This window comes from Lycorma delicatula, chromosome 1 (genome assembly GCF_047948215.1).
Source record: "Lycorma delicatula isolate Av1 chromosome 1, ASM4794821v1, whole genome shotgun sequence".
Lineage (NCBI taxonomy): Eukaryota > Metazoa > Arthropoda > Insecta > Hemiptera > Fulgoridae > Lycorma > Lycorma delicatula.
Genome location: NC_134455.1, coordinates 33,745,604 through 33,772,920, shown reverse-complemented (window position 1 = coordinate 33,772,920; position 27,317 = coordinate 33,745,604). Strand labels below are relative to the sequence as shown.

The 27,317-nt window shown below is 30.3% G+C and overlaps 2 protein-coding genes across 2 annotated transcripts; one reads left to right on the top strand and one right to left on the bottom strand.

Moving 5' to 3' along the window:
• Positions 1 to 8,352: 8,352 nt before the first annotated feature.
• On the bottom strand, positions 8,353 to 14,441 carry Cox17 (Cytochrome c oxidase copper chaperone COX17). The gene is made up of 2 exons (XM_075353869.1): positions 14,171 to 14,441; positions 8,353 to 8,523 (listed from the first exon to the last, which is right to left on the bottom strand). Exons 1-2 carry the CDS (start codon positions 14,284 to 14,286, stop codon positions 8,439 to 8,441), a joined length of 201 nt encoding a protein of 66 aa, XP_075209984.1. The 5' UTR covers positions 14,287 to 14,441; the 3' UTR covers positions 8,353 to 8,438.
• A 9-nt stretch (positions 14,442 to 14,450) lies between these two features.
• LOC142317361 (MRN complex-interacting protein) lies at positions 14,451 to 25,689 on the top strand. Its single transcript, XM_075353858.1, has 3 exons — positions 14,451 to 14,966; positions 24,067 to 24,135; positions 25,361 to 25,689. Exons 1-3 carry the CDS (start codon positions 14,916 to 14,918, stop codon positions 25,460 to 25,462), a joined length of 222 nt encoding a protein of 73 aa, XP_075209973.1. The 5' UTR covers positions 14,451 to 14,915; the 3' UTR covers positions 25,463 to 25,689.
• Positions 25,690 to 27,317: the final 1,628 nt, after the last annotated feature.

The following is a 27,317-nucleotide window of genomic DNA, read 5'->3' as shown; positions in this document are numbered from 1 at the left end:
TCCAAACATACACTTTCAAAAATCTTTTCCTGACATTTAAATTCATTTTTGATGTAAACAAATTATATTTCTTACTGAAGGCTCGTTTAGCTTGTGCTATTCGGCATTTTATATCGCTGATGCTTCGTCCATCTTTAGTAATTTTACTTCCCAAATAACAAAATTCTTCTACCTCCATAATCTTTTCTCCTCCTATTTTCACATTCAGTGGTCCATCTTTGTTATTTCTACTACATTTCATTACTTTTGTTTTGTTCTTGTTTATTTTCATGCGATAGTTTTTGCGTAGGACTTCATCTATGCCGTTCATTGTTTCTTCTAAATCCTTTTTACTCTCGGCTAGAATTACTATATCATCAGCAAATCGTAGCATCTTTATCTTTTCACCTTGTACTGTTACTTCGAATCTAAATTGTTCTTTAACATCATTAACTGCTAGTTCCATGTAAAGATTAAAAAGTAACGGCGATAGGGAACATCCTTGTCGGACTCCCTTTCTTATTAGGGCTTCTTTCTTATGTTCTTCAATTGTTATTGTTGCTGTTTGGTTCCTGTACATGTTAGCAATTGTTCTTCTATCTCTGTATTTGAACCCTAATTTTTTTTTAAATTCTGAACATTTTATTCCAGTCTACGTTATCGAAAGCCTTTTCTAGGTCTATAAACGCCAAGTATGTTGGTTTGTTTTTCTTTAATCTTCCTTCTACTATTAATCTGAGGCCTAAAATTGGTTCCCTTGTCCCTATACTTTTCCTGAAACCAAATTGGTCTTCTCCTAACACTTCTTCCACTCTCCTCTCATTTCTTCTGTATAAAATTCTAGTTAAGAGATTTTTGATGCATGACTAGTTAAACTAATTGTTCTGTATTCTTCACATTTATCTGCCCCTGCTTTCTTTGGTATCATAACTATAACACTTTTTTTGAAGTCTGATGGAAATTCCCCATTTTCATAAATATTACACACCAGTTTGTATAATCTATAAATCGTTTCCTCACCTGCACTGTGCAGTAATTCTACAGGTATTCCGTCTATTCCAGGAGCCTTTCTGCCATTTAAATCTTTTAATGCTCTCTTAAATTCAGATCTCAGTATTGTTTCTCCCATTTCATCCTCCTCAACTTCCTCTTCTTCCTTTATAACACCATTTTCTAATTCATTTCCTCCGTATAACTCTTCAATATATTCCACCCATCTATCGACTTTACCTTTCGTATTATATATTGGTGTACCATCTTTGTTTAACACATTATTACATTTTAATTTATGTACCCCAAAATTTTCCTTAACTTTCCTGTATGCTCCGTCTATTTTACCAATGTTCATTTCTCTTTCCACTTCTGAACACTTTTCTTTAATCCACTCTTCTTTCACCAGTTTGCACTTCCTGTTTATAGCATTTCTTAATTGCCGATAGTTCCTTTTACTTTCTTCATCACTATCATTCTTATATTTTCTACGTTCATCCATCAGCTGCAATATATCGTCTGAAACCCAAGGTTTTCTACCAGTTCTCTTTATTCCGCCTAAGTTTGCTTCTGCTGATTTAAGAATTTCCTTTTTAACATTCTCCCATTCTTCTTCTACATTTTCTACCTTATCTTTTTTACTCAGACCTCTTGCGATGTCCTCCTCAAAAATCTTCTTTACCTCCTCTTCCTCAAGCTTCTCTAAATTCCACCGATTCATCTGACACCTTTTCTTCAGGTTTTTAAACCCCAATCTACATTTCATTATCACTAAATTATGGTCGCTATCAATGTCTGCTCCAGGGTAAGTTTTGCAGTCAACGAGTTGATTTCTAAATCTTTGCTTAACCATGATATAATCTATCTGATACCTTGCAGTATCGCCTGGCTATTTCCAAGTGTATATTCTTCTGTTATGATTTTTAAATTGGGTGTTGGCAATTACTAAATTATACTTCGTGCAAAACTCTATAAGTCGGTCCCCTCTTTCATTCCTTTTGCCCAGCCCGTATTCATCCACTATATTTCCTTCCTTGCCTTCTCCAATGCTTGCATTCCAATCTCCAACTATTATTAAATTTTCATCTCCTTTTACGTGTTTAATTGCTTCATCAATCTCTTCGTATACACACTCTACCTCATCATCATCATGGGCGCTTGTAGGCATATAGACGTTAACAATCGTTGTCGGTTTAGGTTTTGATTTTATCCTTATTACAATGATTCTATCGCTATGCGTTTTGAAATACTCCACTCTCCTCCCTATCTTCTTGTTCATCACGAAACCTACTCCTGCCTGCCCATTATTTGACGCTGAGTTAATTACTCTAAAATCACCTGACCAAAAGTCGCCTTCCTCTTCCCACCGAACCTCACTAATTCCTACTATATCCACATTTGTCCTACCCATTTCCCTTTTTAAATTTTCTAGCCTACCAACCTTTTTTAAGCTTCTAACATTCCACGCTCCGACTCGTAGAATGTTATTTTTTAATTTTCTGGTGACCCCTTCCTTAGTAGTCCCCACCCGGAGATCCGAACGGGGGACTATTTTACCACGGAAGGCGCCTCCATTATTGCTATGTGAAAATGCAGAGAGCCACATTTTCTTGGAAAAAAAGCAGCTGTAGTTTTCCATTGCTTTCAGCTGCGCAGTACTCAGAGGACTGAGTGATGTTGATACGGCCGTTTAAGTCATTGTGACTCACGCCCCTAACAACTACTGAAAGAGCTGCTGCCCTCTTTCAGGAATCATTCCTTAGTCTGGCTCTCAACAGATACCTCTCCGATATGGTTGCACCTTCGGTCCAGCTACTCTGTATCCCTGAGCACTCAAGCCCCCTCACCAACGGCAAGGTCTCATGATTCATAGAGGAGGATTATAGTGTTAGGAAACATAATTTTTGTTTCCTAACATATGATACATGATTTTAATCTGTTTTTTTTATGCTGAAAATTAATATGAATTCAGGATCTTTCTATCACCCACCATTTTTGAAAAATATTTAAATTTTAATTAAAGGATTTTTTTTAATTTTTCAACGTATAGTATGCATTTGAAGCTCCTATATTGTATTTTGTTAGCTCATTTTTTATTGTTTAACTTTAACATAGTTTGTAAGCTATAAATAAACAATAATAGAGTAAACATAATAATAAACAATGATAATATAAACATATCATAGTCACATATTATGACATCATATCTAGTACTGAGAGTAAGCCTTCATGGACAAGATTAATCATATCTGTGCAGGTCAAAATATGTAGCTGAAAACACACCTGCATTGTTTGTATTAAGCACTGGATTTAGGAATGAATTAATTTTGTTCAGCCTTATTGCTGTCTTAAGATGCCTTTTGTTATGTATGTGGTGAGTTTACTGTAAAATCAAAACATTACACCTTTAATTAAAAAAGCGTATCATTTGTATTTTTAATGTAAAAATCAGGTGATCAGGATAAGATGTGGGCTCCTCATACATATGCACTAATCATTCTGTACATTTATGAGGATGGCTGAAAGGTACAGGGAAAGCTTTGCCTTTGCCACTTGATGTACCTATGGTTTGTAAGATCATGTAACCGATTGTTACCTGTATTTAACAAATATGTCTGGAATTTCTAAAAAATCTAAACATACTGTAATATATTCTTCTTTGCAATCAAGCCTGTACCTCACAGTAAAATTATTCCAGTTCCTGAGCCACCTGTGAATGTATGTTTTGAAAGCAGCGTTGAAGAATCAGGCAATACTGAAGAAGACAACAATGATTTTGATTTATCTTCCATTAAGCCACATCATATATCACAGGGTGAATTAAATGAGTTGGTTAGGGAATTAAATTTATAAAAGAAATCAAGCTGAACTATTAGGATCAAGCCTGCAAGGTTGGAATTTCCTTAAAAAAAAAAAAATTCAGGCTTTCAAAGCCAACGTAAAGAACTTTCTCAGTACTTTATTGATGAAAGTAATTTGTTTATTGCACAAATATTGATGAGCTTATGTTGCACTTAGTTCATAAACAGTTCGTCAGCATGATTATCTGAAGACTTCACAAAATGCCAAATAGCATTTGTGATATTCTGTTGGATTTCCGAAACTCTTGCTAATAAATATCTTCCAGTGATTGTCCATGATCCAGTTAAGTGTTACCATAGGATCATTAAACAAGTGTATTTCATTAAAATTTATATTTAATGCATTAATTACCTTTATTTATAAGCGAATAAGTAACAAACAGCCACTTAGTTCAAGTCGTGGTAACATTATTTGTTTTAGAGGGGGATGAAATTGTATTATCAACAAATAATGTTCATATATAAATACAACCGCAGCCCTTTTTTGAGGCATCAGAAAAACCATGTAATTGAATTGACTTAACCTTAATATTATTATTAGGAATTACAGATCTATTTATATGTATAGATTCAATAAAATACAACCGATTGTAAAGGTCCAGCCAGAGATAGTATTGCTTATTAGGGTAATGTTTCCATCCCATCAATTTTAATTTGCCATAATGACTGCAAAAAACATGATAGGACCAATGAATCCCAGTGGATTGAATATACTAGCTATGATGGAAAGGATATTTCTTTTTGTATATATGTTAGAATTATTGGAATGAGCGAGATGATAAAGTAATGTCTGAAGCATTATTCCAGAGGATTCCTGAAGTTCATATGTATTGTTTTTGATTGAATGAAAAAAAGTAATTATGATGAAGGGAAGCACTGATTGAATTGTTTGAAAACCAAGTACGTAACGAAAAACCATACTTTTGTAACAATTTAGTAACATCAAAGTAAAGTACGGTAAATTTAGTAATGTTTTTCTAGCTGCAATACGTCAGCATTATACAATATTGGAAAAAGTTAATTAACAGTTATTGAGAAGGAATGCAGAATTGCAGTGTTTAGATGACTTTAATAATCGTAAAATTAAAAGAAGTGAAGACTTAAGTACTTATCCCCAACAAGAGGCAGCTGCTCAACACTGCCTTCGTACTTACTATCAAGTGCAATGTTAACTTGGCAATAGTAGTTTACATTCTGAAAATTGGGGCTGGCAAAAATCTAACAACTATTTGTGACCAGTATTTTCTACTTCTCCAATGAGTCCACAAAATTTGTTGGAAGACTGTATTATGCAATTGTGTACAAGCCACAAATGTAGCTGCCGGAAGCATGAACTGCTTTGTACAGATCTTGCCTTAAATGCCACGGTCAAGGGTATAAATTTCGAAAAAATACTGAGACTGATGATGAGGGCAAAGAAGAAGGTGAAAAACAAGAAATACAGCAAAATCTAAAATAAAACGCGTTTAATAGATTTAATTTTGTAAGAAGATAGTTTTTTTTTATAATAAAATATACAAAATTTTGTAACAATATTTTCATTTCATATTGCTTCCAGTGTCGACACATTCTTTAAAAATTATCCTTTTTTTTATTACACATAAAAATTACGTTATTAGTAACATTGGATTACAACGTACAAAACAAGAGTATGTCCAATACACGCTGCAGTTTGATGGTAATATTCATTGCTTTATAAATCATGATACATTTTCAAAAATATCTATTAATCTATCTAAATTTTAATAGTATAAGAAATAACACAACTGTACAGTTTGCAGCCAGTATGTAACACGAAGATTGAAAGATTATGAGTGCATACTGCAAAAATGACTCATTACATGCAGAAAAAGTATTGTATTTTACATGTTTTTTTTATGCTTTTTACTGTTTTATCTCAACGTGCTATCTCACTTTAAAAAAGCATCGTAATTTTCAGTGATTAGAACCAGAGATATAAATCACCGTCACCATTTAAATCCTAGAGAGCCATGAAGCATACGACGGCGCAGTATGCTACTAAAAAATAAAATAAATATTTTGGATGGCGGAATAATACTTTCTTTTTTCATATAATATTTAATGTTTCTTCTGTAAATGTTACTAATTGTATTTACACAAGTAATGATGGTAAAATGACTTAAGAACTTAAGTTCAGTTCTAGTAAAATGATTTGAGTAATTCTGTTTTATTTGAAAGTATTTTATTAATCAACTTACAAAATAATTCAATCAAAAATAAACAACTTGCTTAGGAATTTTTGCCAAAACTGTTATCGCATTATTACAGAAAAAAAAAAACATTAATTGTTAATCTTATCACTAAGTTTTTGTGATTAATAACTTCCTTTTTGTACTATTAAAATAGTAAGCTGGTATGTTTTTACCAGTTACTGTGAGTGTAATGTGTGTTGTTTGATATATAAAGAAATACTAATTTTAATAATTCATATTAACATAATTAAGTACAAACAGCTGGTAACCATAACAGTAACAAAATAATTAGTTTGTTTAAACCTATAGAAAGAAATAAACATCTTGATATTACAAATAAAGAGGAAATCCATATACTACCTGCCAAAAAATCGTACAAGATTTTTTCCTTATTTAAATTATAATCAAATTTACATGTAATAACAACGGTAAAAATAACGATTTTTGAATTGCAGGTTCAATATAATTGTACATATCAAATAGTGTAGACAATGAAATAGTGTATAATCAATGTAGACAAATAAATAGTCTTCACAGTAACTTTATGTTACAACTTTTATGTTAACAACTTACAATTAACACTTTTAATAATAATATTATGCAATTGTACATAACTTATAAAATCAGTGTTGTATTTATCAAGATAACAGTTTCAAGGTGTATAATGTCAAGTCAATGGAAATGTCTAAATTAATGTTTAGAACAAATTGTTATTTATGAATCACAAAGAGTATATAATAATCTCAAAACATAAATTGTAATTATATTCACTTATTTAAATATAAAATGAATCAAGTTACAATAAATAGAATAAATCATAATGCTCATAAATAGATTAGTTTTTGTAATAATCATAAGTAACTACATAACTCTATAAATAATCTGATTATATTAATCGGTATATACCTAGCATTGCACCAATCTAGGATTTCTTATATTTTTCGTGATGCTATATGCATTAAGTGTCCATTGGCCATTATGATCACATGCCAATGTAAATTATCTAGGGTAGGCTTAACCTCTAGATTGATTGTACATAGCATCACAAAGATCAAGGATTTCTTTGATAATGTTGTTCGTGAAGCCTCATGCATCAAGATGTATCCATTGGCAACAGAATTCACATGCCAATGGAAGATTGTAACTAGAGTCACAGCTCTTTTTTTTCCCATAGTAAGTGGGAAAATTTGCCTGAACCAAATGCCCAGCAGCATGCACATACTGAATATGTGGAGTTCACCGCCTACGTGGTGAGACACACAAAAAACCTACTCACTCATGCAGGGTGGTGGTACTGGAATTGACATAAAGGCATAACATCAGCACTGCCCGTGTCACAGGCACACTTCTCATTCACACCAACATTTACATAACACATTGAGACACTAACTGCACTCAATATTTACAATTAATATATACAGCTCAGAATTTACACTATAGCTATGCCGGCCTCAGACAACAGGAATGCATCCCGTGGGAATGCACAAACCATAGGTAAACCAAGAGGCAAAGGAAAGCCTTTCATGTACCTTTCAGCCATCCTCTTAAATATACAGAACGATTAGTACATACTATATGAGGAACCCACATCTTATCCTGAACAACAATTTTACATTAAAAGTACAAATGATATACTTTTTTAATTAAAGGTGTAGTGTTTTTTTCTATTTGATTTTACGGTAAACTCACCACATATATAACAAAAGGTATCCACACCATTTACACAATTTCAAGGCATTATGACACTGCACTGTTAACAAACTTAAGACAGCAATAAAATTGAAAAAAAATTAATTCATTCCTAAATCCAATGCTTAATACAAACAACGCAGCTGTGTTTTCAGCTACACGTTTTGACCTGCACAGACATGATTAATCTTGTCCATGAAGGCTTACTCTTCAGTACTAGATATGATGTCATAATATGTGACTATGATATGATTTAATTGTTTGTCTATCATTGTTTATTTATAGCTTACAAACTATGTCAAAGTTAAACAATAAAAAATGAGCTAACAAAATACAATATAGAAGTTTAAAATACTAACTATACATTGAAAAATTAAAAAAATCCTTTAATTAAAATTGAAATTTTTTTAAAAAATGGTTGGTGATATAAAGATTCTAAGTTCATATTCGTTTTCAACAACAAAAAACAGACTAAAATCATGTATTGAATGTTAGGAAAAAAAATTATGTTTAACAATGTTAACAGTTTTTATATATTAAAGTGAAAAAATTCTGCTTTGAATGAGTAATAAAATATCAAGGTTAAATGAGGAAATATATGTTGAAAGAAAATAAACAGATTACATTACAATTAACACATTTTTATTAACTTAACAAGTATGACTTAGATTTAAAAATAAATACAGTAACACTTGGGAGTGAACAATTAAATATTAAAGCCCATTTTCCTCATACATTCTCTATGTGCTTCTATCAAACTTTTACAATTTTCTTCTCCATTCTCCACAATGCTGAAACAAAACAATTTCTTTCAGTAAAATCATTACTTATTACATTATATTCCATTTGGTCAAAATTTATAAAATATGATAAATATTTTCTAACTACTAAATAAAAGTTTATGGTGCAAGAAAGATTACTCTCATATTTTGAAGTCATATCCAAAATAAAGTAGATCCAACAAACTAATATTTTCAATTGGAAAAATATGACCAGAATTCAAGCAAGAACACTTAATAGATTATACAATTTTAATCCTGGAAACAGCGAACAGTAATGAAGTTTATTTAAAGAAACAGATGGAAAAGTGCAACAAACCAATCAAGCACCTGATGACAAAACAGTTAAAATCTCTAGTAAAAATGCTACTGTGTAGCACAACTGATCTGGTACCTCATATTCACACATTGTTATACTATTATCTCAGTTCCACAGATGAGCAAAGTTGCATCACTGCTAAGGATATAAGCGATTCTGGAAACTGTTCAGCATTTATTATTAAATGCACAAATAAAAACACATTTATTTATATCAATAATGAGGACCTATATCACTTACATTTCATAAATTTTAATCTTAATCTTTTATAAAGAATTTTTATAAAAAAAACAAAAATTGAAAGTTGTAATCTTGAACACGTAGTGCAATTAAATGGGTTACATATACTAGCTTGTTTCATACAATTCAGTATTTTCACTCGACTCTGATACCAGCTTTCATAACATTTTTGTGGTAAAAATGCAGATCCTTCTGATTTAAATTGTTACTCTGAACTATCACTATGCAATGAGGTTTTTTTCAAAACCAACAGAATCCAAAACAAACACACAAATCAGAGTATTTAAAACCATAGAAAGCCTTCTCATCTGCACCTTCTTTGTTGTGCATATGGTTACGTAGCTGTAATTTTAAAGAATTTAACCTTTATTTTATTAAAATATGGTACTTACGTATTAACGTCACCGCAGCTACAGCTTTATTTAAAAACACAGTAGTCAATCGGATTTCGGTGGAAAATGGGCCGATATAGAGTTTAACATAGATTCAAAACAGTCTCTTTATATTTATTTATTTTATAAATATAATTTAACCAAACTTAACCTATGCTCGCCAACTTTGACTAATTAACAGGATTGTTTTGATTATTTAAATAATAAATAATTGCAATAATTATTGAATTTATTAAATAAATACTCAAAAAATTACGGTGTTAATTAGCCAAGGTTAGCGAGCGTAGGTTAAGTTTGGTTAAATTATATTTATAAAATAAATAAATATAAATAACCATTTATTCAAATTAATAAAGAGACTGTTCATTTTCCACCGAAATCCGATTGTCTACTTTGTTTTTAAATAAAGCTGTAGCTACGGTGGCGTTAATACGTAAGTACCTACAATACTCTCTGTTTTATAATTTGTGAATAGTGATTATTTTAAATATTATTTCAAAAATCCAGATCAGTGAATAATATGGTGGCTGTATTTTTTTTGTGGAAAGAGTTTTAGAGGGAGTTATGTTGTAAACTCAAAAAATAGTTAGTGGGAAGTGGTATACCAAGGAATGCCTAGATAAAGTTGTTGAAGCTCTCAAGAAGCTGGCTGTGTCCAATTTCAAGAATGGACACATGGTTTTTTTTCACCATGATAATGGTCCAAAATTTGCTTAAGTTATTTGGTCAACAAGAAAATAAAATAGTTTTATTACCTTCCCTATAGTAGACACCTTTCTTTTCTTTCTTTTTCCTGTTTAGCCTCCGGTAACTACCATTTAGAAAATACTTCAGAGGATGAATGAGGATGATATGTATGAGTGTGAATGAAGTGTAGTCTTGTACATTCTCAGCTCGACCATACTTGAGATCTGTAGTTAATTGAAACCCAGCCACCAAAGAACACCGGTATCTACGATCTAGTATTCAAGTCCGTGTAAAAATAGCTGGCTTTACTAGGACTTGAACGCTGGAACTCTCTACTTCCAAATCAGCTGATTTGGGAAGACGCATTCACCACTAGACCAACCCGGTGGGTCCTATAGTACACCCCTAGCACCATGTGAATTCACACTTCTTCTATATGAACAAACTAAAAGGAAGGCATTTTTTTATGAACAATGATGACCTCCTAAGAGCTTGGGACGATGAATGTGCCAGATCTCTGAAGAAACATGGCTGGAGTTTCTTTGAAGACTAGGTTTGAAGGATAGAGAAATGTATAAGTGGTGTACATTATTTTGAAAAATTATTAGAAAGGATGATGTATTGCAAAACTCTCCTAGTACCTTCCGTTTTTGAATTGAAAAAAATATATAGTTTTAAGGTCCTGAAAATGTAGGAAACAAGTGGGTAAGTTTCAATTTTTTTTTTCAATTGGTCAAGCAACCAGTTTAAGTTTTTTTGGGACACTTCAAATGGATTGACCCTGTCTAGTTTTCAGCTTACTTATATAATTATTTTGTATAGCAATTTCTTTATATAATAAATTTAACTTACAACAAGGACAAACAAACAGGATGAATAATAAACTTCAAAATATTTAATGGACATACTATTCAAAATCATACAATTATAAGAGAAGCAAGAAGTTCTTCTTCAACAGCTTTTTGGAAGCATTACTCAGTAGTTGCTTATTACTTAATGAAAAATGTTAAAACCAAGAAATTAACTGTATCTCTTATTCTGTTCAATTTGAAGTAGCATTCAAGAAGCACGAGAGTATTTTGGCATAGTTGGGTGCCAAGTTTTTCAAGTACATGTGATTTAATATAATCACAATGTTCCACCCATAGTTTACCTGAAGAGTATGTCTATTTCAACTACTACTATAAGTAACTTTCAAGTACCCTATTATTAAATTGTATGTCCTTGTAAATAAATATTTTTCTGATTTAATGGAATCATTCATAAATACAATAACTATATTTTTATTGAAAATTTAAGTAACTTTGTATTAAAGAATTAGTAGATTAAATAAATTATTTGACTTACTATTAAATTTAGAAGTCAGATTTATTATTTAATAATATTATTATTATATTATAAATACTTAAATACTGCAACAACAATCTGGCTGAAGGCCCTAGTGGAAATCGTGAACTTGCAAGTCCATAACTGTTTCTTTATCTAATTAATCTTATTCATTGTTAGCAACATTTAAAACATCTTAATAATATTCTCTACTACATATCCCTGCTCTAATAAAGACATTTATAGTTTTTATATGCCCATATACTTGTTTCCAGTTTAATGAAATCATGCTGTCAAACGTCTCAGGCGGTAAAGTTTGTATACTGCACCTAAATTATTGTGTTGCATTTACTAAATAATAATATTTCACCACAGATCAGGTGATAATAGTAAAATTAAGTGATCTGTTGGGTTAAAAATCTCATCAAAATGTCAAATGTATTTGTTACACTTTGGTTTCAACAACGTTATTAAATTGTATTTTCCATTTAGTTAGCCAGCTCTGAATTTCACTTTTCTGTGAATCTGAATATGAAACTGGGGTTTCCAAGAACATTTCAATCTGCTTATAGAAATTATGGTAATAGTCCATGAAATTGGAGAGCCACCATAAATACTTGATTGAAATATTAAAGGTTGTTATAATTGTGCTTTTTTGCCTCCAACATAAACAATAATTCTTTTGTCTTTTGAAAGGGAAGAGCGAAAGCCTTCTTCAGTGCTTTTATATATTGCACAATATAGTTAGAATGAATATAGGTTTCATCTACATAGATGATGTTCATTTTACATTCTATATTGAATTGAGTACTTTTTTGTTTTATGCCCTCACCCACTTTTTTCAGATAAAAGTTACTTAATATAGCATGTTTTATAATAATTGATGAATATAACAGCACAGTAACCCTGTAACTCAATAAAAATAACCCAATAATACATTAGAGAAAACATGCTGTTTTATACCAGTCATTTAAAACATTCTCCATATTTTACACATTAAAAATACAAGTATTATTGCTTATAAATAAAATCAAAACCTACACTCGCTAACCTTGACTAATTAACAGTTGCATTTTGATTTAAATAATAAATTACTGCAATATTTGCAAATAATAAATAATTACAATAATTACTTGAATTTATTATTTATTTAAATAATCAAAACATTAATGTTAATTAATCAAGGTTAGTGAGCCAAAGAGAGCGTAGGTTAAGTTTGGTTAGAATATATTTATAATTCCTCTGCAAATACCTCAAAATACCCACTGATTAGGAGGAATTCTGCCTCTATTGTACTTTCTTTCTGAAAATGAGGACTTTCTATTTCGGCAGTCATTCCTGACCAACTACCTTTTTTGGGTTTTTTTTTTTAATAAATGATCAGCACATACACCTCTCTCAGGTACATTTTCCAATCTGTTACTGCTTCATTTGACATTAACCTACACTCACTAACCTTGATTAATATATGTACATATATATATATATATAAATTGCTATATATTTTACACATATACATATGTAAAAAATGTTTAAAATTACCATTGTAGAACAGCATATTAGTTGTTTTCTCTGTTTTATTCATCAATTATAAAATATGCTATATTAAGTAATTTTTATGTGAAAAAAGGCAGAGAGAGGGCATAAAATGAAAAAGTATCTTGAATTGTTTGTAAATAATGAATTCTCAACACTCTAACATTGTCTCTGCATTACTTGGCAACTACTAGCTGACGAATTTCTCTTTCCAACCAAGTTTTAAAATTAATCAGAATGAGGACCAATTTACTTTGAAATTCAAGTTCTGAATTGCTTTTTTGTACATTATAATAACTGCCTTGATATTTAATGGTATCAAAACTACTTGGGTCATGGTAAATATTCCATTTACAGAATCAAATCCTTATCAAAATTATTTATACCTAATTTTGAACCAGATTGTTGCTGTTTTTTCTTTTAATCGAAATAAAGAATTCTCTAAACACTGATTTCTCTTACTCATTCCCTGATCACAACGGTTTCATTATTTTGGATTTATCATATAATTAAACTTTAATTTTTCATAAAAATATTAAAAAATCTCTCTTGACTGGCAACAGAATAACTTTCTACCCATGTAATTTGCTATTGTTTGGATCACGTGTGCTAAGTGTTATTAATATGTGGTACAGGAACATGAAACATCATTTATCAACATATATATTTGTAGATGACTTGCAGATGCATAATAAATAATATCAAAAATTATAAACATCATCCTAAAAACAGCTACAACAAAATTGCACCTGCACATCGACAAAATTTGAAATAAAGTTAAAACTAACTGCATAGAATGCAACGAAAGAAGACAATAAAACATTTTGTTTAACAGTGAAGCAGACTGCAACAAAACTAGAGTGTAAGACTTTTATCCTCAATTACTAATAGTTCTAACAGTTGAATCATTTTCGATAACGCCTCTTCCGGGAATTCATACAGTTAAATACTTGTTACATATTAAGTAGACTGAATATCATTATCAAAGTAAAATTACTTAATGAAAAACGGGCATCTAAAATAAATTTGTTTATTATCTATTTGATAACACAATACTTTTATATTTAAGAGTAAAGTGAGAAAATATAACCAACTTTGGTAAGCAAAAATAAACGCGGCCACAAACATTACTGCAAAATAACAAATGTCATAAACTTACCACGCATCTCTTGCTTTTTTAGTTTCTGGACATGCACAGCAAGGCTTTAACTTCTTAGGTTCCTGGGCAGCACTCTCAGTAACGGATTGCGTACTAGAATCCAATGCTAATGTCATTTTAAGGTTTTGAGATCCCAACGGTAAAAACTAAAATAATTTGTTAACGTCAAGGTTACTACTTCAAGACCAGAACAATTAACTATACGCAAAATAATCTACCCTGCTTCAAGATCGTCATTCAACCACAGAGGTTATTTTATTTAAAAGTGCGCAGCTGAGATTGACACCAATGTAATCGATCATGTTCAATATTACAGATAAAACCTAGTGTTAAGCATACACAGAGCCTAATTCACGTTATTGATGATAAAAATTTTCAATTTAACTATCTATTTACTATGTGTGGCTCTTAAATATAAATTTGATAACTGAAAAATGTATCTACAGTAATTGTAAATTTGATTCAATAGCAATCACGTGAAAAATGTGAACAGCGTGAGAAGTGGCGTTGTATTAATTACTAAACCAGTACTGTGTTTATATATATGTATATATTTCTGTACGTCATTCTTTAAAAAAAAAATAGATTTTATCTTTAAAAAAATTAAATTATTTTTTCATCATATTGGGAAAATTATTTCCATCTTGTTGGCTGACGTGATAATATTTGGAGGGAATTTTCATACAATCTGCTAATAATTCTGGAATCTATCTTACCACGCGAGTTGTTCAAAAACCGGTATAAGATGCCTCAAGAGAATTTTGTGGTTAAATGTTACTGTTGTGCAGTTTTTCAGGTAATAATAACCTCAGTATTTACATGTACACACTTGTAGAAATTAATGTTTTAGAATTTTTTGAATCCAAATAAAATTCATAGACAGTCTTACAATTCGAATATAATTAATATATTCCCCCCCCCCCATGAATCATGAGCACTTGCCGCTGGTGACTGGGCCCAGTGATACATAATAGCTGCACCAAAGGTGCAACCATATTGGAGTAGTATCTGTTGAGAGACAGACTAAGGAATGATTCCCGAAAGAGGGCAGCAGCTCTTTTAGTAGCTATTAAGGGAATAGATCAGGAAGACTTAAACGGCCACATCAGCATCACTCGATCTTCTGAGTATTGTATAGCTGAAAGCAATGAAAAACTACAGCTATTTTTTTTTTCAAGAAAATGTAGCTCTCTGCATTTTTATGTTACAAAGATTTTGGCGCCTTCCTTGGTAAAGTATTTCAGAAGTAAACTAGTCCCCCGTTCAGATCTCCTGGTGGGGACTGCTAAGGAAGTGGTCACTAGGAAATTAAAAAATAAATTCTATGAGTCAAAGCTTGGAATGTTAGAAGCGTAAAAAAAGGTTGGTAGGTTAGAAAATTTTTAAAGAGGGAAATGGATAAGTTAAATGTAGATGTAGTAAGAATTAGCAAGAAGAGCAAATTACTTTTGGTCAGGTGATTTTAGAATGATTAATTCGGCGTCAGATAAATGGCAGGCAGGAGTAGGTTTTGCAATGAACAAGAAGTAGGGAAGTATTTAAAAAAGCATAGCAGTAGAATCATTGTAATCAGGATATAATCAAAACCTAAGCTGACAGTGGTTGTTAACATCTCCATGCCTACAAGTGCCCATGACGTTGATGAGGTAGAGGGTGTATACAAAGAAATTGATGAAGCAATTAAACTCATAAAAGGCGGCAAAAATTTATTAGTAGTTGGAGATTGGAATGCAAGCATTGGAAAAGGCAAGGAAGGAAATAGTGTTGGTGAATACCGGCTGAGCAAAAGAAATGAAAGAAGGGATTGACTTACTGAGTTTTGCACGAAGTATAATTTAATAACTGCAACACCCACTTTAAAAATAATAATTGTAATCTTTACTGAAGTTACATTTACAAATTGTTGTTTTTTTTTTTTTTTTAATTTTGGGCCCAAAATAAGTAATGAAAAGCTTAGTGTAGCAGGTCTGTCTTACCTTTTAACTCTTAGGTACTAGTAGTACTTATAAAAAAAATTAGACTTTCATTAATAAAGATTAATTTAGAGTGTCTTTCATTAATAAAAATGGCCACCAAATCGTAAGTTTTGGAAACATTTTTGGGGCCCAAAAACCACATGGAAAAAACCTGAAATGTTTACAGCAGGTAAATTATTAATAAGTATTTTTATATAATTTAAAACCATATAAATTTATTTTATTACTCAAATGGATTGATGAGGAATGAAACCAACAAAACACTGTTCCTTCTAACCGTAAACAATGTATCCAAAAATATTGATGTTATGTATTTTTTTCAAAATTTTGTTCATTATAAAAATTACAATTAAACTCATTAGAATGAATAAATAAATAATTAACAAATAGTCAATTACGACTATTAATAACTGATAAGCAGTCTGTTACATAATGATAAATAATAATTACAAAATGATAAACAATTCAAATACATTAACAAATTGTTCAATTCACTTTTGCCTTATTTTACTGCTGCTAATGGAAGTGTTGAATAAATCTTGTACTTTTTGATAACAAACTTAACTAACATAACTTTAGTGCTCCTGCCATTTTTTTATTGAGTAAAACTGATTCTCATTCATCTTTGGTGTAATGTTGTGTTTTCTTCCAGTAGTTGATAGAAAAAGCTCTGAAGGCGTGAGAATCTTTAAAATATTTTGCAGTTGAACCCATGTTTGATTATCCCTCGATGATTTCTTGAATGAAGTAACAGGACCATGCTGATGGAAAAAGTGTATTCGATATTGCTGTTCGTTTTCATGTATTTTAACTTCAATGACTTCGCCTAACCACCACTTGCCATCGTATACCTATAAAGCAATCACAAACATTAATGTCCTTGTGTACCGATACTAACGTAAATGTTTCTGATTCAGAGGTTGCCTGGACTTTCAGAATACATTTCTGACTTGTTGGAACGTAACTGTGAAAGGTTCTTGTTTCTGGGACTGTGTGATTACCTGATAACGAGAACTGAGATATTCTTTAGTTTCTTGAACATCTTTATTAGAACAGAAAATAAATGTTATATTTTTAATATTGCCTTTGCAATAATTGTACATTTCAGAAGGTAATAACAATTTGATTGTTGACTGTCATTTTACAGTTCCATCAATACAATTACATCATCCTTTTCCATGGTGTGAGGCAAAAAATGCCATTCAGCTGTGATTTCAAAATATTGATGGTAGCACAATTTATGAATTCTTTTTATTTTTATACTGGACTGAGGAGCCATCAGAAAAATAAAAAAAATATTTAACTTGTGGTAATAGTGATTTTACTTCATTTGTAACTTGCTTTTGGAAGCAGAAAAACTTTGTATTGTGCTTCAAGTACTCACTAATCACAAAGTAGCTTTGGCTTTGTAATTTTCTTTCTTTTTTAAAATAGAAATGGATGTACTGTGACGTAAGCTTTTGACGAGTGATACAGGACTTCATCCTGTATCACAAAAGGAAAAGTTTGAGAGAAGTCTCCCATTATAATACATTCACCCTTCAACAAGTTTTCCTTTTTAATGATGAGATTAGCTTGTTGCTTTGCAACAAAATGATGCCTTTTTAGATTATTTAAATTTTCAAAAAATAGTTAAATTTAAAAATAGTTAAATATTTAAATTTTCAAAAAATTTATATTTTCAAAAGTTTATTTAAGTACTCTTGAAATGGAAGAATTTGATTAGTTAATTCACAACGGTCATCAGAAACCCAGTGTTTGAAGATAATTTGAGAATCAAAATCATCCAAGCTCTTTTCCAGTAATCTGAGCACTTCATTAGTGCCTGGACATTTTTCACACTGTGACAGCATGCACATTTCATTTACATATCACATGCAATGGTTGAAAGGCGAATTTTTTAATCAAAATATGAGTTTTACATTTTGGTGGGTGACACACACATACAGAGTGAATACTTGACCCACCAGCCAGAACACAAAATTTAGGTCTTAAATCAGCAAATTTTGAAAAAACAATTTTTAATTGGCTGTATACAATTCTTTTAAGTTACATAAGATAAACCTTTTTTAAATATTAATTTTCTTCCCGTCAGCTGTCTTACAGAGACACAATCCTTCTTGTCTGGTATCATTCGGCTGTGCTCATCATTCTGGTAAAAATCTTGGACACATTTAATAACATTTTCATCAGTTACATGACTGGATTTCTTTTTGCCAATTTATGGAAAAATTCCACTTGTTTTAACTAATTGTTTGGATTGACGGACTAAATAGTGACTAACCCCAAACTCATTTTGAATTTTTTGACTACTCTAACTGCTTGGTAATAAAATTAAAATATTAATTTTTTCCTGGGTTGATGCAACTGTTTTCATTTTATCCTTTATTTTAATGATTATTATTTTATTTATTTTGGTTTGGATAATTTTGTGGTACCAAACTGGTTTCTTCTGTAGAAATATTTAAATCAGAGGAATTGTTTAATTTACTGGTAACTAACTCGGCTATTTCTGTAACTTTATTTTTTTTAAATTGGTTCCTTTGCGCTGCTCGATAATTTTTGAACTTTAACAGGGGAAATGCCAAGTGCTGAACAAGCTTTATTCACCAACGACTACAACACATTGAGGCTCAAATATATCTTCACATTCCGGTTCGCATTCTGTATCATCTTGTGGTTTTTGTATTTTGTTCACAGTGCATGAAATTAATTTTAAATGCCTGAAATTAATTTTAAATTTGAATTGCTTGTTGAAAATGCCAAAGATATTTCTGGAAGAGATTTGTTAACTGGTTTAGTGTGACAACTAAATGGGTCAGAGCAACTTTTCCCATTATTATGCAAATATTTATCTAAATCAGTTTTATGAAAAGTACAGATATTTTTTGTTTCACTACATCCACTTCTTAAAGATATCAATGTTATTTGCTGTTCAGTAAACTCTAAAATATCATACAATACTGAAAATCTATTGTAAGTCAATTTGTGACATACTGTTTCAATTTGAATGCTAATTGAACACTCCATAATCCGTTTTTATAAAATGCAAGGGTTCTTACAATAACAATACACTTAGTATAAATTATAAAACTACCAATTGCACCTCACTTTGTCTTATCCCAGTTTCTCTAAGCTAAAATAAAAATTTCTCTAATTAATTAAATTAAAAAACAAGATATCACTTAAAAGAGAAGTTTATTGCTAATAAAATTACTTTAAAAAACAAGTGTACATTACCTAACCACAGTATTAACACTAGCAACAATACAAAATAGTACATTGAAATCAAAACAGTTACTGAGTTTTCTACAATGTTTACAATTAGGAAATATAATTTGCTTACAACAAAAATTAATTTAAACATCAGGAAAGCATTTTTGAAAGTATATGTTTGGAGCGTAGCTTTATATGGAAGTCATACTTGGATGATTAGAGTACCTGAGAAGAAAAGTTTAGAAGCTTTTGAAATGTAGTGCTATAGGAAAATGTTAAAATAAACTGGGTGTATAAAGTGAAATTACTCTCTTAAGTCTTATGCGTTCCTCCCAGCTGTTAGCTATTTCTTTCTCTGTACAAAGGTTTTCTATTTGCTCCCCCGGTTTCTAATACATATTAGCTTTGTTTCCCCATTTTTTCACTTTCCATCAATGTTTCCTTACATCTGCCTTTCCAATAATACCAAACAACATTCCGTTTTTTTGTTACAAGAATGGTAGTATCTGAATCTTACAGTATTTTTGATGCTGATTGCAAATATGTAAGTGGTTTCTTTTTATCGTGCATAGTTGTTTTGTAATTACCATTTTATTTTGTAAGAAAAAATATTGTGACAGTTGTATAACAATATTATACATGCAATTTCTACATGCTTCTTTTAAATTTTCTGGTGCAGTCTTCTCTAGATTCATTAGTCTTTAGATTCCAGCAGTAGTTAGCCAGCATTCTTGTGTTCCATTTTCCCTGGTAGCCTGTTTCCATGTTGGATATTTTCTGGTGAAAGCATTTTCCATGTTTGTTACTTGCAGCTGCATGATTGTGGGGAAAACTCCAGATGAGATCCAAAGAAGTGGATCTTAATGACATATTACATCCAAGTCTTTATAGTTTTTAAGAAGCTCAGTTTTTAAGTTCTTTGCCATTATTTGTGGTCCAACAAACATACCTTCCTTTATGTTAGCATGAATTATATTAGGGAACTTGTTTTTTAGGAAGTGAAATCCAGTCCCATCATGATCCATTGCTTTAACAAAATTTTTCATTAAACCTAGCTTAATGTATAGTGGCATATGGTAACTTTTTTCAGGTTTTACTAGTTGATAGATTGAAAATTTTCTTCTCTCTTACAGACATGTTTTTCTTTTTAGTCACTTTTTTTAACATGATTCTTCCTATCTCTGCTGTACCACCTCAAGCAACAAAATTTAATTTAACCAAGCAACAGTGCTATTACTTTCAGGTCTCCAGAAATGTGCCACAAACATTTCTCATACTGAATCATATCCAACACAAGTTTTATATTATCATATAACTCCTTCATGACTGCACAGTCTAATCGGACTTATGTTGTTTATTAATAACATTCTAGTGTATAATTCCATCTGGTGTCGTCGTTCATTCATTAGTCTAATGTGGCTTGTGTTGTATAATGTTTTAAATGTGTCTAATGTGACAAAAATAAATTTAAATATCCTAAAAGAAAATGATTTCAGTTCATTTCATCTGAATACAGTCCATACTAGCTCTAAAAACATAACACATATACATGTATTTGCTGAAAAAAAAGAAAGGCAGTACAAAACATTTGAGCCTGATAATTAATTTCTGACTTTATATTCTGAATCAGCATCCAAAACTACATAAGCTTCAGCAAATATTGATCATGTATCAAAATCATTTTTAAACAGTGTAATGATGTTTTCAGTATCTCATTATATCTCTAAACTTTTTCATTTGTTATTTTACACTTCCTGTTAATTTTATTTCTTTTAAATCAATAAATTTTCTGCCGATACATCTTTTGTGTTGTCTTAAAAAAAAATAAAAAACTTTCTGCATTTATCAATTAGTTTTAGTATATTTATTATTACCTATGGTTTTTTACACCCTGTCATATTACTTAATGTCCCATTTCTTAATTATTATTATTTCAACTTTCCTACCATTTTTAATTGAATCTTCTGTTGTAACTTCTTGGCCTGAACTTGTGGCTTTCATGTTTTAACATTATATCTTCTAGTCTGTTTATACCCTACTTCTTCGCTCTCATTTTATTTCTTTAATTAATTAAACTTCACTCTACACTTATAATTAAATTTTGATTAGAATGAATGCATGCTCGTAGGTATATTTATGAGTTCGTAATTTGATTCCAAAATCTTCGCCTAATAATCAGATGTGTTTCTGTATTTCCTGATCTCACACATATACCTTATATATTTTTTAAATAGGATGTTCACAGTTACTATTTTATATTTAGTGCTAAATTCAAAACATTAGTTCTTTTTTATTTTATTACTCAATATTTCATTTGATAAAATATAAATTTTTAAAGTATTTTTTTATTCTTCTACAATGTGTTATTGTTACACAATCTACAGTTTTACTAAAAAAATAATTTTTTTACTCATTTGTAATAACTGAAATCAGTTATACTTTTTTACTTTAAATCTAAATTTTGGAAAATGCATATTGAAAAAGTATAGATATTCACATTACCAGTAACATGAAATGACAGCTCATCATTTAAGATTACATTTTCCAGGAATTCCTCATTTCTTGCACAATTGTGTATCAGTATGGTTTCAAGTTCAAATAAATCTTTAACATATACCAAAAGGTGGTGGCATGCCTGATTCACCAAAAGCACATTGTCTTTATTTATGAGAACTACATACAAAGCTCCTTTCCTTAACCTGTTCCACAGCAGCATCAGGTACCCAGAGATGACTTGTTGGTGTTTCGTTCTCAACACCATTCTTAATGAAATTCTGATGCCAAGCCTAAATTTTCTGCCGGAGGATCTTTAAACTAGGAGGGAAGATTACATTGAACTCTAGTTATAGATTTTCTTCTTCGATGAAACCAAAACACATAACTCTATACAGTAAAAGTAAACATTTTACTAGCTGAACTGAGTAGACATTGCTAGTACTTGTGTATATGTATTAGTGTATATATAATATATTAGTAATCACTTTTTATTTTGGCAAGAATTGAGTTCAGTTTTAAATTTAATCTGGGAAGGATTTTATACTAAGTAATACTGTAATCAGGATTACTTTTTTTAAAAAAGGGTACTACGTAAGTTTTTATTTTTCTAGTTTGCTTTTCAAATTGCTCCACAATCTGATAGCTTAAATTCTTAAAACCAAAAATATTTAATTACTCACTTAATTTTTTATTATAAAAATTATACGCCTAACTTACCAACTTAGTCCTCCATCTTTGTTTGGAGGACCTATGTATCTTGTAAATTTTCATATATTTTGAGGATAGTTTTCTTTTTATCCCACTTATGTTAAATGTACTATTAATGTATCTTACCTACAATGTACTTATTTTAACATGTATCTATCTTCTTAGGAGTCAAGAACCTTAATAAATAAACTGCTTGATTACATTATATTAAAAGTTTATATTACTGATAATGCTATCAAAGTCAATCAAGTTTTAAATGATGAAAGAAGTTGAAGACTGAGGTGAAACATTTTCATCTTGATAATTAAGGATCAGCACCCTTGATGAACTTAAGGAAGAAACAGACAAAAGCCCTTCCTGGATGAACTTATGTAAGAAAAAACAAAAAAAAATCAGATTCAACTGAATTGAACAGTAAATTTACTTATCACACAAAGAAAAACAACGCATTCCTTCATTTTTTCCCTTTTTTTGTGTTATAATGGTATCTAGGCCCTCGATGTGTTTTAGTTTTTTTTGAACTCACAAACCATATTTATCCATTATTAACATCTTGAGGAGAAAAGAGCAACTCGAGTCAGTAAGCTTTGAATAATTTGCTCCAAAACATGAAAATTGTATTAATGGATCTAATTTTTCTGTATCGCTATTATATGTGAGACCTACTGTCATTTTTATTAATTCTAATTTCAAACTTAATTATAACTTATATCATAATTATCCTTATTTTGCAAAGGTTTATGTTAATGTTATTAACATAAATAAATGTTATTAACACAAAATGTTAATAATGAACTCCATGTGTGCATTTTAAAGTGCTGGTTAGCCAAGAAAAATTTGCCTTTGTGAAGAGAAGATTGTCATTTGGTGTCAAATGTGTCGTACACAAACTGTTGAAAATCTTCCACTTAACCTGTTCAGGTAGAACCATTGTGTGCAGACATGCAGAATATCCTTCATGAGGGTTTCATGCTGGTTTTCTTTATTGACCTTTAAGTTTTGAACAACGTTTAGTCACTGAATAAATTGATGTTATTGTAGTTCCAGATTCCATGAACTTGTCAGTGTAATTCCCCTGAGGAATTTATCAGCAATGAATGAGAGTGGCCCTATCCCTTGTTCATGTTTAGATATTCCTTTTTGAATTTCCTGTTATAAAAATACCATAAATATGGCAGTTGCTTATGTATCTTTATAGTGCTTTGACATTCTACTTATAAAAAAAGCAAATTGTTTTTTGCACCTCTCATATGTTGGTGTGAGCAACATTGATAGACTGCATGGTTCATTAACCACTACTTTACCAACACTGATTAGAATGAATAGCTCAAGGGGATGTAACAAAATCTTGAACTGTTAGTGGCACTATACTAACAGTGTTGCTATGCCACCACTGGCATTTACTAGTGTGGTTGCTTTGCCAACCAGTTTACAGTGATGAAACAGTCAGTTTTTGAAAAAATTCAAAATTATTCCACTAAATAAAATATTTTGTTACAGGCACACATTCTGAAAAACTCTAACCAGTGGCAGTGCAAAATGTGTGGAGAGAAACAATCAGTTAAAAAGGTAAATCAATATAAATTTACATTATAGAAGTCGAAGAGGATCAAAAATGAATTCCCAGTGGTCTAATCCATATTTAATTAATCAGTCTGTACAGATATAGGAGTTAATGTTGGATGTATTTCATTACATGATGATGTTATTGGCTAAGGACCATAGCAATCAGTGTCCCTAAAATTCATTAAAAAAGTAATGTTAAATTTACTATTGAAAAAGGTTATTTATGAATCTTTAAAGAAATGTTAATGATTTCTTCTCTTAAATTGCTACAATTGTTATAGCATAAGCCTGTTTATTATAGCTTGTTACTATTCATGTATTTTTTTTTTATGAATTTAAGCAGAAGGAGTGGGTTTTTGGCAGTGCTGTTTTTTAATGCAAATTTTCTAATTCTTAAAAAGGATGATGCTGTTTTATCATTTGAGAAAAGAAAAAATTAAAATTACATCTAGCCATCAAAGGAACTTGACAAGGTCAATCAGTAGATTTATTATTCTCAAAGAACAATTTCCATGCCAGATGATTGTCTTATAGTAAAGTTATTGGGTGTATTTACAGCTGGTTCTAGTAAAGAAAATTACATAGAATAATCTTGTTGTATATCTTTACTACAAAAAACTTTAAACAAGAAGGATTTATTATGTAAACTGTAATACAGAGATTGTATGAATTTACTTTTTAGCCAGCTAGGTTCATTGCTAGAAGGGATCTAGATACTGGCTGATTTTTCAGATTTGGTGTGCATATCGTTAACTACAGTTGAGGATTAAATATATCTTGCAGCTGTAGTGTCTACTTCCTTGAAATCAGTTGGACCTTATGAAACAGTTAAAATTGAATTACAGTTTTTAATATAACTCAAATGTTAACTTACAAAGTTTTTTGGTTCTCTTTTTATAGAATGACTTTGTTTCCTGAGTATTTCATTTTGATTTTAGTGGGTGGTTTCTGAATCTGGTATCTGGGTGAGAATTGGACAGCATTCTAAAAGAACTGACAAACAAAAAAAAACAGCATTATCCAGCTTCTATGAGGATAGGAATTTATCAGTTGAATGGAGTGCAAAATTAACTAAAAATTTGCTGTATGCCACCTGCAGCTATTTTACATTAACTTGGAATAATATAATAAAACTTTCCTACAACGGCTGATTTTTTGCAAATATTTTAATTTAGTATATTGCTCTCTATTTTGTTGTTCAAAATTTCATTTGCTTTCTTTGCGACAGGTATATCTTCAGGGAACTGGTAAAGATTGCCGCAAACTTGTCCAGCACTTGAATATTTTGCAAGCTGAAGGAAAGACCTGTGAAGTGCATGAAGGTGAATAAATTATTGTTTATAACCTTCTTTTTTACTGAATTGTTATTATCTAATTTAATTATTAGCAAGTCTCAACATAGATTGTTTAAAGATGTGGAAAAAATTTTGTGTATGAAAATATATGTCATGATTCTGTTATTCTAATGAGTGTTTAATAAATACTTAAGAAAATAATTTATTCTCACTTGTAATTTGCTTTATTTGATGAAACAAAATATATCATTTAAAATTGTAAAACTACCTGACAAAAATGTAATAAACTTTAAAAATACAATAAATTTTATTGGTAAAGATAAATGTTGTAAATAAAGCAAGAGATTCTTAACGCCGTAAAATTATTTTATATTATTGAAAAATACACTAAATTTAAAAACAATCTATTTGTTTATTTTTAGTGCTCCATAATTTTTATCACAGAAAGATGGTTAAGTGGGAACTTGTACAGCTTGTCACATATAAAACTAAATTACATTGATATTATGTTCTATTTTTACATTAAAAACAAAAATTATAGTAATAAAGAAAAATTACAAAAAATCTTCATACAACATTAAAAGGAAAAACAAACACTATTCAGGCATTTCTGTTAAACATTTCCTCTTGCATACTGCTTTTTTTGTAAAGTAACTAAGATGACTTTCATTTATTTTATGAGGAAGTTAATGTTATCAATCCCATATATTGGAATCTTCCTTAAATACTCATTAGTGGTTTTATGTATATATTTTACCTTTAAAATGTGGAACCTGTTATTTCATAAAGTAACTAGGTATTTCATTAATTACCTGATGGCATCAGGTAAAGTATATAAAATTATTGCATTCTACAATTTAACTACTTATAGAATAATAATCGCCCTATCATTAAAATTTTAACAATATTTTATGTGAATTGTACATTCCATTTCAACCGGTTGTGGCTGGTTTGCAGTCAGTATGTATGCAGCATTACCTAACACTTTGTCCATTGCTAACTGTTAGAACTGTCACAGAGTCTGGTCCATATTTTGTTGAGTTTATTTTTACGCTCGTAAATTTGTTAGTGGGGTACGTTTGTGTTAACTGTTTTTCATTTTGAATTATCAAATATTTTTGCAACCTTTTTTTAAACAATGAATTATGTAAGAGTGAGAGATCAACCGATAAATAAAAAATATGTAAGAGCAATTTGAATCTGTTAAATGCGAGACAAAGGAAAACTGTGCTGTGCTTACTAGTGAAAAGTTGTTAGGTTTGATAGCAAATCTTAAGTAATTAAAGCTTAATATTGAAGATGATGTTATGATTTTTATTTTGACATTTATTATAAATTTCTAATTTAAAAAATAACTTTTTTTTCATTGGTTACTATTATATTGTTGTGATGTTCTTGAAATTCCCAATATTTATTAAAAATCTAATTGAAATGAAGTATAATGTTTTCATGCTTATTTTTTTTATTTTTTCCCCATTTTCATTTCAGTTTTAGGTTAGGTCATGTTTAGAACTGTAAACATAGTTTGTTGACTTCACCGTGCCATCCAGTTCTGTGGACTGTTACTGACTAAGTTCAAACGAACTTCTTGATTGCATGCTTAACATTATCATGTATTTCCTCTACCTTCTGACATAGATCAGTAAGAAATATGAAAGCGTTCATTTGTCGCGACTGATTATAAGCATTTCCAATGAACAGCCTTATAGGTAGCCCATCAAAATTCAAATTAACATTATTATAATTTTGAATCAGTATATGAAGTATTTAGCCCCACCTAAAGAAATTTAATACTCTTACTACTAACTTGTGGAAAGAGATGTTTAAGAAAAATTCTGTGTTCATCTGCCAGCTTTTCTTTATCCAAAGAATCATAAAGGTTAACATTCT

Coding starts and splice junctions, on each gene's coding strand:
- Cox17 (XM_075353869.1), bottom strand. CDS start 14,286: ATGACATTAGCATTGGATTCTAGTACGCAATCCGTTACTGAGAGTGCT. Junction 8,524..14,170: donor AAAAAAGCAAGAGATGCGTG/GTAAGTTTATGA, acceptor GTTTTGTTTCAG/CATTGTGGAGAATGGAGAAG.
- LOC142317361 (XM_075353858.1), top strand. CDS start 14,916: ATGCCTCAAGAGAATTTTGTGGTTAAATGTTACTGTTGTGCAGTTTTT. Junction 14,967..24,066: donor ACTGTTGTGCAGTTTTTCAG/GTAATAATAACC, acceptor ATTTTGTTACAG/GCACACATTCTGAAAAACTC. Junction 24,136..25,360: donor AGAAACAATCAGTTAAAAAG/GTAAATCAATAT, acceptor TCTTTGCGACAG/GTATATCTTCAGGGAACTGG.